At 38.0% G+C, this 13,440-nt stretch overlaps 1 protein-coding gene across 1 annotated transcript; it reads left to right on the top strand.

The window, feature by feature from the left end:
* The first annotated feature begins 1,173 nt into the window (after window positions 1-1,173).
* MOCS2 (molybdenum cofactor synthesis 2) lies at window positions 1,174-12,194 on the top strand. Its single transcript, XM_012449561.2, has 6 exons — window positions 1,174-1,264; window positions 2,594-2,738; window positions 7,786-7,907; window positions 8,489-8,639; window positions 9,539-9,662; window positions 11,604-12,194. Exons 2-6 carry the CDS (start codon window positions 2,641-2,643, stop codon window positions 11,667-11,669), a joined length of 561 nt encoding a protein of 186 aa, XP_012304984.2. The 5' UTR covers window positions 1,174-1,264; window positions 2,594-2,640; the 3' UTR covers window positions 11,670-12,194.
* Window positions 12,195-13,440: the final 1,246 nt, after the last annotated feature.

The raw sequence follows: 13,440 nt of genomic DNA, 5'->3' as shown, positions 1-13,440 counted from the left end.
AACGCCCTCCGGTTGCGCCTGCGCCTCTGCGGTTGCGATTAGGTCTAGAGGTCCCTAGCGGGATGGTGCTTCGGTGCCAGGTAAGGGTCGCGGGTGTGAATGTGGGCCTGGGTGCGGAGCCTTCCTCCACGTGTGTGTCCCGCCCCTTCCCTCCACAGATCTAGCCCCGGTCAGTCTGACCTCCCGACAAGCCCCCAACTCCCACCCATGCGGCCTGCGTCTTGGTTCGGGGACGCCCCCCCGCCCCCACCCTAGGGCCCTTCCCGGCTCGTGGCTTTGCTGCCACTGCCCCGGCAGAAGTCAAGTCCACTCTGAGAACTCCTGTCCACTCACGGCAGCAAGGACGGGTTCGTTCTGAAGGCGCCTCGACCTTTTGTGGCCACCTCTTTCCCAGATTCTTCGTTTTGATGAAGCTAAAATTTTAATCTGAAAAGAAATGCACCTCATGGAGAATTCTTGTGAAGAACTGTGTTTCATCTGTGGATTTCTACACCCTTGGTTATTTGCAAACCTGTAATTATTTGGTAGAGAAGAGTTTGCACGCAGAGACAGGTGCCGCTTTTACTTCGTCAGATTCCTTACATACCAGGTTGCTGGCACAGGTTTGTTCTGGTAAATACCAGATTGTCCTGTGTTTCAAACCCACTTGCTTCTATAAATGTCAGATTTACTATGTTGCATAACTTCATCCTTAGTGTCTGGGGACAATGTTAGGAAAACCGGAATCTAAGGTCATTTGACAACTGTGAGAAACAAGTTTTTCCCCTTATTTGTTCATTTATTTTATTTGTGTAGCTCATCTCTTGATTAATACATTTGTTATTTGCTTACATATTTATAAAAGGTGCTGTACTTTTATGTCAATTAAAAACAGGCTAAACATGTTTTCCTAGAAGATACTTATAATTTTAATGATCTCGCACTTAACATTTGTAAAACTAAAAGGCATCCAGAAATTAGTCTGAATTGTATTTAAAACAACAAGTTTTCAGAATTTGAACTTGTAGATATACTGAATTTTTTGGGGGTTATTTAATTTTCTTTATAGATTAAAGTAATACATTTGGAAAATGAGAAAACTGCTCAACATGGACAGTCAGAAAACGAGTAGGAGTTATTAAAAATATTTTCTTTACTTTCAGGTTGAAGTATTGTATTTTGCAAAAAGTGCTGAAATAACAGGAGTTCGTTCAGAGACCATTTCTGTGCCACAAGAAATAAAAGCGTTGCAGCTGTGGAAGGAGATAGAAACTCGACATCCTGGGTACTTAAAAATTTGTAGAATGCATTTGAGTAACACTTAAATATTTTTAAAATATATAAACGATAAAAGTAAAAAAGGGTTTTGATTTCTGTGCTTAATGTCAAAAAGAGTCGTTAGTTGTATTTTTTTTTTGAACTACTGAAGACGTAAACTCTAAATATTCACCATTTCTTAAGAAAGGTTAAAGATATTTTACCCAAAAGCACAGTGAACCCCAGAGAGACATGATTATATTCTCTTTGATAATTTACAAAACACTGCACATGCCAATTCTGCAATTTTATAACATTAAATGAAATTGTTACAAATTCTGTAAAAATGTGTGCTTTAAACTTTTTTGTTCTGTCCCTCTCTTTAAAGAGAATTCAAAATAGAAATTTCTAAGATTACAAGAAAAATGAGTTACAACAAATCCTAGATGCTGCTGAATTTGAGTTTTTGTAATATTTAATGTTTTTTCCTGGTTCTTGAAAATGTGTAATTTTATTCCTGTCATTCCCACTTCAAGCCCTTTTTGGAACAAAATTAAAAGTGACTTATTTGAGGGTGATTCAGGAATATCTACTGGTGTCACTTAAACCTGTGTAGACATTTAACCTGGAAGTCCCAGTTCTGTGTAAAAGATACTCCATAATATATGTTTAAAAGCAAACTACTTCATGATTTTGTATCTTTTAAGTTGCTCTTACAGGGGTCTGATAATCAATGTAACACAGTGAGGTCTCCCGTTCTGCTTTACCTTGAGCCTTTTACCTGGAGGGAGACAGCTGATCTTGTATACATTTCCACTGTGCCTGAAAAGAAAGCTTACCATTGTTGAGGTATAAAGGAGCAGCTTTATTAGAGCTGTGTTGCAGGTGGCTCTATGACCCAGGCCATCTTTTCATCTTTCTAAGCATGGAAAGATGAATCCATATTTGAGTAGGATAACGTGTACGAACATAGTTTGTGCTTGTACACATGGATGGAAGGCCCTGGAAAGACCATGTACTGATTGGAAACTTTTCTTTTCACCTGGTTTGAGTATTGCCTCTAGTCTGCTGGAGTTTTTTTTGTGTGTGTTTTTTGTTGTTGTTGTTGTTTCTTTAATTCCCCCAAGGCATACAACATCCAATAAAGAGTTGAGAGCAGTTTAATGTATCTTTGTGATGTATAAATGTGTATATATAAGTGGATATGTCCTTTCTCCACACACTGTGTAAATTTAATTCATAATTTTGCAGGTGATACTTCATATAATTATATCTATGTAATATCTCTAATTGCAGCTGAAGAGATTTGAGGTCTATGATAGCGTTGATACTTTGATTCATACTTTTTCCCCTTTAGATTGGCTGATGTTAGAAATCAGGTAATATTTGCTGTTCGTCAAGAATATGTCGAGCTTGGAGATCAGCTCCTCCTGCTGCAACCAGGAGATGAAATTGCTGTTATCCCCCCCATTAGCGGAGGGTAGTGCTTTTGAGCCATATAGGTATGTGAGATTTGTTTTTCTTAACCAGTCATGTGGGGAAGGATCATACATATGATAAAGTATATGTGGTTTGCTGTTAATGTATATTCTTTGTAAGTCTGTCTGTACCAAATCTTTATCGATGCAGCATCTCTTCATTGGTGCCAACAGATTTATGAATACCACCACACCATCTCTGTGTCAACTAAGCAGTTTAATTAATATCAGTTTGATATGTTTCATTTAACATGGTTTATTGAGATCTTATGTGTCAGACACAGTGATGTATTAATAACCATATTTTGCAAGTGGAAAAACAAATTCAAAGGACTTAAAAAACTTGCCTTTGATCACATAGCTAATTACATAGCTAATAAGTGAAAGAGCCAACTTAAAAAAATGTATTTAACTTTTAAGTTCAGGGGTAAATGTGCAGGTTCGTTATATAGGTAAACTTGTATCATGGCGGTTTGTTGTACAGGTTATTTTGTCACCCAGGTATTAAGTCTAGTGCCCATTAGTTATTTTTTTGATCCGCCTCCTCCTCCTATCCCCCACTCTCTGAAAGACCCCAGTGTCTGTTGTTCCTCTCTATGTGTTCATGAGTTCTCATCATTTAGCTCCGACTTACAAGTGAGAACATTTGGTATTTGGTTTTCTGTGCCTATGTTAGTTGGGCAAGGATAATGGCTTCTAGCTCTAGCCTTGTCCCTGCAAAGGACTTGATCTTGTTCTTTGTTATGGCTGCATAGCATTCCATGGTGTATATGTGCCACATTTTCTTTATCCAGTCTACCATTGATGGGCATTTAGGTTGATTCCACGTCTTTGCTATTGTGAATAGTGCTGCAGTGAATGTACGCATGCATGTGTCTTTATGACAGAAAGATTATATTTCTTTGGGTATATATTAAGTAATGGGATCGCTGGGTTGAATGGTATTTCAGTCTCTAGGCTACACTGTCTTCCACAATGATTGGACTAATTTACACTCCCAGCAGCAACCGTTCCTTTTTCTTTGCATCCTTGCCAGCATCTATTATTTTTTGACTTTTAATAATTGCTCTTCTGACTGGTGTAAGATGGTATCTCATTGTGGTTTTGATTTGCATTTCTCTAATGATCAGTGTTGTTGAGCTTTTTTTTTCATATGATTGTTGGCCACATGTATGTCTTCTTTTGAAAAGCTCCTGTTCCTGTTCATGTCCTTTGCCTACTTTTTAATGGGGTTGTTTTTCCTCATGCATTTTAAAAAATTCCTTAGAGAGGCTGATAATAGACCTTTGTCAGAAGCATACTTTGCAAAATTTTTCTCCCATTCTGTAGGTTGTCTGTTCATCAAGAATATGTTGAGCTTGGAGATCAGCTCTTCCTGCTTCAACTGGGAGACGAAATTGCCGTTATCCGCCTCCCCCAGATTAGCGGAGGGTAGAATCAAGAATTTTGGCTATCAAGAATTTTGGCTATCAAGAATTTGATCTTCCTTTGCTGTGCAGAAGCTCTTTAGTTTAATTAGATCCAATTTGTCAATTTTTGCTTTTGCTGCAATTGCTTTTTGTGTCTTTTTTGTCATGAAATCTTTGCCTGTTCTTAGATCCAGAATGATATTACCTAGGTTGTCTTCCAGGGTTTTTCTAGTTTTTGGTTTTACTTTTAAGTCTTTAATCCATCTTGAGTTAATTTTTGTATGTGGTATAAGGAAAGGGTCCTGTTTCAGTCTTCGGCACATGGCTAACCTGTTACTCAGCACCATTTATTGAATAGGGAATCCTTTCCCCATTCCTTGTTTTTGTAGGTTTGTTGACGATCAGTTAGTTGTAGGTTTGGGTCTTAATTTCTGGGTTCTGGGTTCTGTTTCATTTGTTTATGCATCCTGTTTTGTACCAGTCCCATGCTGTTTTGGTTACTGTAGCCCTGTAGTATAGTTTGAAGTTGGGTAGCGCAATGCCTCAAGCTTTGTTCTTTTTGCTGATGATTTAAGAGCTATTCAAGAGACAACATTTGAACTCATATTATTGGACTCTCTGTGTACTTTTTTCCAAGCACACTTACAAATACTAGATAATTGCTCTCCTGGGCATGGAGAAATGTAGAAAAATTGCACAGCTAATAATGCCTGAAAAGAAAGCTTACCATTGTCCAGGACTAAAGGAATAAGCTTTATTGTTATGGCTGTGTTGCAGGTGGCCCTTTGACCCAGGCTACCTTGTCCTCTTTATAAACAACTTAGTCCATATTCGAGTAGAATAATGTACAAGAACATTGTTCAGTATAGTCTGGAGAGATCAGGCTTCTTATAAGTACAGTCATAATGAGGCTTAATTTATTGTCAGCTGAAGAACAAATACAGTAGAAATTAACAGTCATCACTGAATAAACACCCTTGGTAAGTTAGGGATGAAAGACTTTCTTAATTTGCTAGAATTTCTATTCAAAATCAGGAGTAAATATCATACTTGATAATAAAAACTTGGTTCTGTTAAAGAAAGGAACAAGCCAAGGATGGCTTTTTGTCTTTTTTCACCCATTTTTTCCCCACCCTCATGTAGGGCAATGCCACAAGAAATGAAGAGTCGATCTGTAAAAACAGATTGCCCCTCATGTCAACACTAGGCTTCTTTCTCAGGCCTGCTATCTGCAAATAATAGAAGAATTTCTTATCAGATATGTATCTCAATGCTATTTAGAAACTGTGGTCATCATATCACTACCATGATTTCAGGAGGTTCTAAAATGAAGTTTTTTGGAATTTGGAATTTAGAAATTCAGAAATTTAGAATTCAGAAAACTATAGGCTTCCATTAAAGGGGTATTTGTGGTCATTACAGCTGTTCTTTGAAACGGTTACAAAGATTACTCAAAAGTGTTTTGTGTTACTCGAATGTGTTTGGCAGGACTGGTATTGTGCATTTTTAGAACCTGACAGATAGATCATAGTAGTCTTGTAAAATCAGAAGTTGTGGGAACTCAGCCTGGTTTGACGCTCATAGATCATATTTGCATTACCTATGTCTTACTGCAAGAAAAAGAGGTGGAAGATACTTAGGTGGCTTGTGTAGCAGATGAAAAACCCTGGAATCCAGTGGTGTATAAATAATTGTGCTGTTTCAGTGGTGGAAAGAAGATGGGAGAAAGAACATCGGCTTAACTAAGACTCCTTGGTTGGAATTTCAGCACCCTGAGTGAGTTCCTTAACTTCTCTGAGCCTTCTTTCTCTCATCTTTCAATTCAGATGAAACCTTACAGGATTAATAATTATATTCATCATTGCCTGCAAGATTCTACCTACCTGTCCAGACTCAGCCTGCCCTTTTCTCTCCCTTCTTTCTAGGTTCCGGAGCACATCACACCCTTTCTTGTCCCAGAGCCTCGGCATTTACCACTCCCTCTCTCTGCCTGGAGGCCTGTGCCCTTGCTTCTTTACAACACTTCCTCCTCATCTTTCATGTCCCAACTTTTAACACAACCTCTTGAGAGAAATCTCCCCCAGACCCCAGGCTCTGTCTCTGAAGCCTGTTTATTTCCACAAAATATCCCCATTTGTTATCCTTAGTTATTGCTTTGTTTCTCCTATTTGAATATAAGCACCCTGAGGAAAGGAGCTTGTGCTTCTTTCCCCTGGTTTATATCTGGTGCCTGGCCTTAGACTCTGGCCCTCAGTGAGTGTGTAATAATGTTTGAGGAATTAAATGGAAATGCATGGCAAAGGGCTTTGCACAATACCTAGTAAATAAGTGTGCAGTTGATTCCCTTATTTCCTCAGTTACTTACCTGGCGTTGTGCCAGGTTGTGAAGGAAACCCAGTTTCTGTAGAATCACTATCACTTCTGTTCTCCCTTTTTTGTTGGATAAGGAAAAAGGCAGCTTTAGGTGTGGTGCTTGGTACCATAGTGGTGCAGAGGGGATGGGCATGTAGGTGAAGATGGCGATGCCTCCATTGTACCTTGATGGGAGAAATGAATAGCAGTTACGGAATTCGGAATATATTGGCATTGAGATAGATTATATTTTAGTGATCATGTTAATGATGAATTCCTTTTTATGTCATGCCTGATTCATTATGGCTATTTATACACATAATTAGGTTTTGCTAATTTTTACACTTGATTACTTTTTATCATTCAGATCAAATCAAATCGTGCCTCCTATGCCTGGAATAAAAAGAAAAGAAACTTTTTATCTGAGGAATGTGAGCCCCTCAGATAAAACATTAAATTGAGAGACATAGAAAGGCACTGGAATGAAATGGCAGTCACGTCACTCCCGCTTGAGCTGCATCATTATTTCTTTTTTTCTTTCTTTTTTTTTTTTTTTTGGTTGAGATGGGGTTTCACTCTGTCACCCAGACTGAAGTGCAGTGGCACAGTTGATCTTGGCTCACTGCAACATCCACCTCCTAGTCTCAAGCAATTCTCCTGCCTCAGCCTCCTGAGTAGCTGTGATTACAGGCACGTGCCACTGTCACCTAGCTATGTTTTGTATTTTTAGTAGAGGTGGGGTTTCACCATGTTGGCCAGGCTGGTTTCGAACTCCTGATTTCAAATGATCCACCTGCCTTGGCCTCCCAAAGTGGTGGGATTGCAGGTGTGAACCACTGTGCCCGGCCAGTAATTACCTCTTGAAGCTACTTTTTATGAGGGCTGCAGAGTAGCTGAGGCTAAGAAACCATAAAATCCATATGCTGGACACTCTGACTTGTACCCCACCGTAGTTCCACTGTGTACAGCCAATCAGCAATCAACGTTATCTCTGTACGCCAGTGAGAATTCCTGGTGTAACTTTGTATCATTGTATTAGCCCTCTTCTTGTTGCCTTTGCCTTTAAAAACCTGCTTGCAGCAAAGGCTGAGGGAGTGCTCTTCGAGGGAACTCCCCAAGGTATCTTGGTAGTATCCTGGGCCACTGTCCTTGTCTTGGCTCATGTAAATTCTTTAAATTATATTTTGTGCTGCAGCCTCTTCCTTTTCCATCAACAATTTGTAGAAAGCATATAAATTGAAAGAGCATATACGTTGTTGAGTGTTTTACCCCTAGGACTTTGTTAAGGTGTATTAACCTCTTATTTCTAGAGGAGATACGGATGAAGAGAAATCTAAAGACATTATAAACTTCACTGCCGAGAAACTTTCAGTAGATGTAGTCTCACAGTTGGTGATTTCTCCGCTCTGTGGTGCAATATCCCTATTTGTAGGTGAGTTGTAATTTTCATCGCATCTATCACTGCACAAGACGATAGGAATTAGCATGCGCTTTCCATGTTCAGTGTTAATGGAGGAGTTTGAAATACTGAACATTAAACCAAGATTACCCATGATGGAGGATAGACATTTTTTTAGTTATTGTTTTGTTTTAGTAACTTTCAAATTAACCTCTATTAAATTACAAGGCATTTTGAAAAGTAGGCTGAAAGTTAGTGTTAGGGAGAGAGAATTCTATATTTTCCAAAATCGAAGGTAAAAATGTACTTGATAGTCCTGGGAGCATAAATATTTTCCTTTGAAGTATCTATTAGTCACAAGAGGAATATTGCCTGGTTTGCCAGGTGAGTGTTTTCAATAAGCTTGCTTCATCAGTGCTGTTTTATTTCCTTATCATCTTTGTGACGATATATTTTCCTAATCAAATTTTGTTTTTAGAAGATTTCAAAGTAGTTTTAGAAAAATTGGCATGCTGCTTATTTACTATTACAAATAATCCTTTTTTATTAATGTGCTATTTCTTTTGTAAGGAAAAATCTTATTTTAATTGCTTTTTTTCTTTCTTTCTTTAAAGGGACTACAAGAAATAACTTTGAAGGGAAAAAAGTCATTAGCTTAGAATATGAAGCATATCTACCCATGGCGGAAAACGAAGTCAGAAAGATTTGTAGTGACATTAGGCAGAAGTGGCCAGTGAAACACATAGCAGTGTTCCATAGACTTGGGTATGATTTCCTTTATCAGTTTAAAAGTTAAGTATCGTTGCTTTTCATCTTTGTACTGACTCTGATTCTTGAATCGTTCTTAGGAATTCTACATTACCATGAGAGGAATGTTCACGTATTATTTTTGGAGGATAATAGGGATAGCTCTTGGTACCTTTAGTGACTGCCTGGGGGGTTTTGATACTGGGAGAGCTCTTGTTGCTTTCAGGACTCTCAGGCCCTTCGGCCTGTGCTAATGTGTGCTAAAGGCCTTGAGGCCTTCTGAGAGTTTTTCTGTGGTCTGGAGTCTGTTTATATGGCACTCTGTGAGTCTGTTTATATGACAATCTGTGACAGATTCTTTTGGATATAAATGCCTCTGAAAGTCATTAAAGTAGTTTGCCTTTTTGTACCCCTAAGAAGAGTTCTTTCTTGGCTTTGAAAAAAAGCCAGTAATTGAGTCTATATCTATCATACTCTATTAGTTACTAGTTTGTTATTAATAACCAGTAGTTTTATTAATGGTTAATATTATCACTTCTATTACTTGATATTTATTATTTTAAATTCTGTATTATACTTGTTAGGCCATAACTTTGTATCTCTAGGCATTACCTGGCACTGCGCCTTGTTTGTTTGAGTCAGATGCTTGCTGTACCAATGGAAGGATTTTCCTTGGTGCCCATCAGGAGGGTTTAGTGGATAGATTGTAACAAATTAGCTGTAGCATTAGCCTCATCTGCTGCCTCTGCTGAATGCTACTGCAATTAATTACTGTTTTCTAACTGGATGTTTATGTAAAATAGAACTATAGTATAGTTCTAAGATTGCATACCTGGATTTTTTTTCATCTGTCTAGCAGATTCTTTAACATGTAGAATTAGAGGTGATGGTGATTTTTTCTCTTCATCTTGTTAAAGCTTGGTTCCAGTGTCAGAAGCAAGCATAATCATTGCTGTATCCTCAGCCCACAGAGCTGCATCCCTTGAAGCTGTGAGCTATGCCATTGATACTTTAAAAGCCAAGGTGCCCATATGGAAAAAAGTAAGTTAAGAAAATAACACATTTTACCAAGTGGGCCTGATTTTTTTCAGGAATTTTTAGATAAAACCTTTCATCTTTTATTATACAGAATTTATATGCATGGACTTTTTACTGACTGAAGTATCTTGTTTCCTTTATCTGTAAAGTGTCTTCTTTTCAAGATTTGTTACACATGAAAAATATGTGCCCCAAAGAATGCATGGCACACTGTAAGCCTCAATGAGCGGTAACAGTGAGAATTCCTAGTCTGGACTGTTGGAGAGGTTCATATATGAATCCCTTGGATTATTATTCCCTTGAATTAGAGGCACTTTCTGTTGGAAAGTGAAAATAATGCATTAGCTATTTAGGTAATGGTTAAAATAGAAATTCTTTAAGGTGAAAGAGGCTTTTCCTAGAGGTCCTTTTTAGGGGGAAAAAAAAAGCTTGCTCCCTCTGAGAAAATGCACAGTGAGTGGATTTAAAAACATAAATAGGAACTTCTGGCATGTTTTCTGTTAATAAGTCAAACCAATCAATAAAGGTGAGTAATTCTCTGGTTAAATAGAGCATTCTGATTGGAAGAAAAGGCCCAGCTAATTTCTCCTTGGTGTCGTAATGTTAGCAGTGGGATTGTTCTGCGCTTGCACATGTGTAATTGCTCTTCAACATCTAGAATTGTCTAGAATTGCCCACAGCATTGTGACTTACAACAAAGCTGAGGAGTTAATGAACAGCTCAGAAGATCCACAGAGCAGAGCAGAGAGCCAAAGCTTTTACAGGGTACTTCTCCTCTCCTTCCCAGGGGTTTCCTGCCTCAGTCAGTGGTAGAAAGAAGCAAGTTGGACTCATAACCAGGACCTGGGAAATTTGGTGACCATGTTGTTAGAATGAAAACTGAAACCCATTGTTATAAGAGAATACCTAAGGATTAGAGGATAGAATATGTGAAAGGAAACTTGATGAAGCTCAGATAATCTTGTTGCCTTGCTGTGAACTAGGCTGACACAATTTTGATAGAAGTGGGGGCAGGCACCCAGAGAGGGAGAGGCAGGAAGAGCATTCTAAGATCAGCTGCAAGCCTGGGAGGCAGGGGTAGCTTTCTTTACCAGGGAGGAAAGGATGGACAGTCAGTGAACAGAAAGTGGATGGGTGCAACCCCAGAAAATACAGGCAAGGGGCAGGAGTTGGGGCATATTCTTGTTTTCATGTTTTCAGTTCTAGCTGGGCTTCCTATTTTGCTTTTGTTTATCTGTAGAGAGTTGGGAGAAGTGCAGGTATTCAGGGGACTGTTGAATTTGAATTCCTCTCCTTACAGAAATGGAATGTGACTAGAGAGTGAGAAGAGAAAGTTAGATGTTCTTCTTATCCCTCCTTCCCACAAACTATGTAACTTCTAATATGGTTCTGGTCTCGGCTTGTGCTTTGAGGTCATCTATGATATAGGGAAGGGTGGCAGGTGGCTAGAGTGCATATGTCACAGAGCAGCTCGTACCAGAGCGCAGCTCAGACTTGTTTAAGAACTTCTGAAAGGTGATCACTGAATTTAACAGCTAGTGAGGATATTCTGTTTGCCTTTGGAAAAGCATATTTAGAAATGTTGAAGTAGTAGTTGTGTTTGGAAAGAAGAAAATGTTGAAAACTAAAGACCTTCTGTCTTCCCCCGTGTAACCTTGCCCGTGATGTCTCTCGTCATGACCTCAAATAGAATTAATTGTGTATTTCCTTCTGTGGTGGCACCTTGCTTTGCTATAACTTCTAGTCTATTATTTTTACAGTTGTAAAAGTGTCTGTTCATTAATTTTTCTGCCCTCAGTGCTTTATACAAATGTCTGTTAGATTGTTAAAAGAGGAGCCATTAAAATAGATGTGATATTCATTCATCTGACTTATTCAAATATATTTTACATTCATGTATTAGAATGGTCTGTTTTTAATACCTGTTATGATTTTGTTTTTTAGGAAATATACGAAGAGTCATCATCTTGGAAAAGAAACAAAGAGTGCTTTTGGGCATCCAACAATTAATCATTTAACATTTTTAGAGCATGCAATCTTAACTTTGTTTATTATCATTGATCACATTTTGATTTTTTTCTCTCCACATTAGTATAGTTTACTGAAGTACAATCGCTTATATTATACCAATAGGACAAAAGGGAGAAAAAGGAAGCAAGATAAATGGGTATGTAGGATGAATGGTTATTTAAAATGGAACTAAAGATAGAAGGAGGACTGCAGGAAAGAAATTGAATAATGTAAATGTGAGGAAAGATGTCTGTGGTAGACATGTCCTTCCATGACTAATTTCTAATTGTATCTCAACTCACACTGAGGTATGGGTCCTCCTCAGTGACTTTAACTGGCTCGGAAAGATACTCCCCCACTGACCCCACCTTACCACCCCTGTCCCAGTTCAGGGATAGCATTGTTATCAAGGATGCATGACAGGAATGTTGGCAGAACTGGAAAGTTTTAAAAAATCATTATCAGACTGTCTTGATATTGTATATTTTCAGAAATATATTAAAAATAATAAACTGAAACCCATGATTTCAAAAGTTTAAAAACAATGTTTTCTTTTTTTAAAAAATTGCCTAACATAGTTATTATGGAGATTTCTGGGATTTCAGAATCTATAATCTTAGTAGAAAACTTTTGTTGTTTTTTTATTAGTTGTTAATTTTTAATCAATATACAGGTCAGCACAAAATTGTCATAAAGCTAACTAGCAACAAGGTGGTTTGTGTTAAAATGTTTAAATAAACAATGCCCCAGTTTTTAGTTGGTTAACCTTTATAGTATGTTGATAGACTTGTGTATATAAGTCCCATATAGTTAAAAAAAATTTTTTTCCAGCTTTATTGAGGCATACTTGACAAACAAAAATTGTATATATTTGAGGGATACAATGTGATGTTTTGATATACATACACATTGTGAGGCAATTACCACAGCTAATTAACATATTCCTCACCTCACATAGTCCCTTCTTTTGTGTGGTGAGAATATTTAAGATCTACTCTCAGTAAATTTCAAGTAAGCACATAGTTCATAAAATAACAAAATACTGGCATAATTTGGGCAGTTGGCATCATCACAAAATTTTCATATGCATATTAAGAGCAAAAGCTATACTTTCAGTCACTTGGATTGAAGGATTTTTTTTCTTATGTCTGGGACAAATAAGAAACCTGGTAATCTTATTTGTTATATGTAGTGAAAACATCTTTTACCTAAGGAACTTACTTATTCAACAAATATTTATTGAACGCCTGTTTTGTGCCAGGAACTCACCCAGTGATCTTTGTCTACCAACCTAAAATACCTTGAGAAACACTCTGCATCTTATCTCTGGCTAGGACCCACAGGACAGCCACACTGACGTTAGGAATCACCTGGTTACATCAGTTGATGCTTATTCCTTAGTCCGTCTGGAGAGATTGGGCCAGATGGATACTGGAAGGGCAGACGAACCCTCTGCCTACTTCCTCTGTGGGGTTAGGGAAGGTAAGGCCTATTGGTCTCAGCCTTACCTTTGCAGTTCAGTGTTACTCTGTGCCTGTCATCGAGCTTCAGCCAGTCCCCATTGGAGAGCAGGGGTGGGTGCTGGCTGTTGCATTATATCTGAAAGCACATTATCATGGGGCTACTGGGGCACTGTAGATATTTCTAGGATTTTGTACATAGGTTGTTAAATGGATGTTTATTATGTCATATGCAATGTTAGTTATATGTGGATTTCAAGATTTTCCTACTTAAATATTTCTTTAGAAGATCTTTATTGAGGGTAATGATG

Source organism: Aotus nancymaae, unplaced genomic scaffold (assembly GCF_030222135.1).
Source record: "Aotus nancymaae isolate 86718 unplaced genomic scaffold, 86718_ANA_hifiasm-v0.15.2.pri h1tg000014l, whole genome shotgun sequence".
Lineage (NCBI taxonomy): Eukaryota > Metazoa > Chordata > Mammalia > Primates > Aotidae > Aotus > Aotus nancymaae.
The sequence above is the reverse complement of the archived record's forward strand: the minus strand, read 5'-3'. Positions and strand labels throughout refer to the sequence as shown.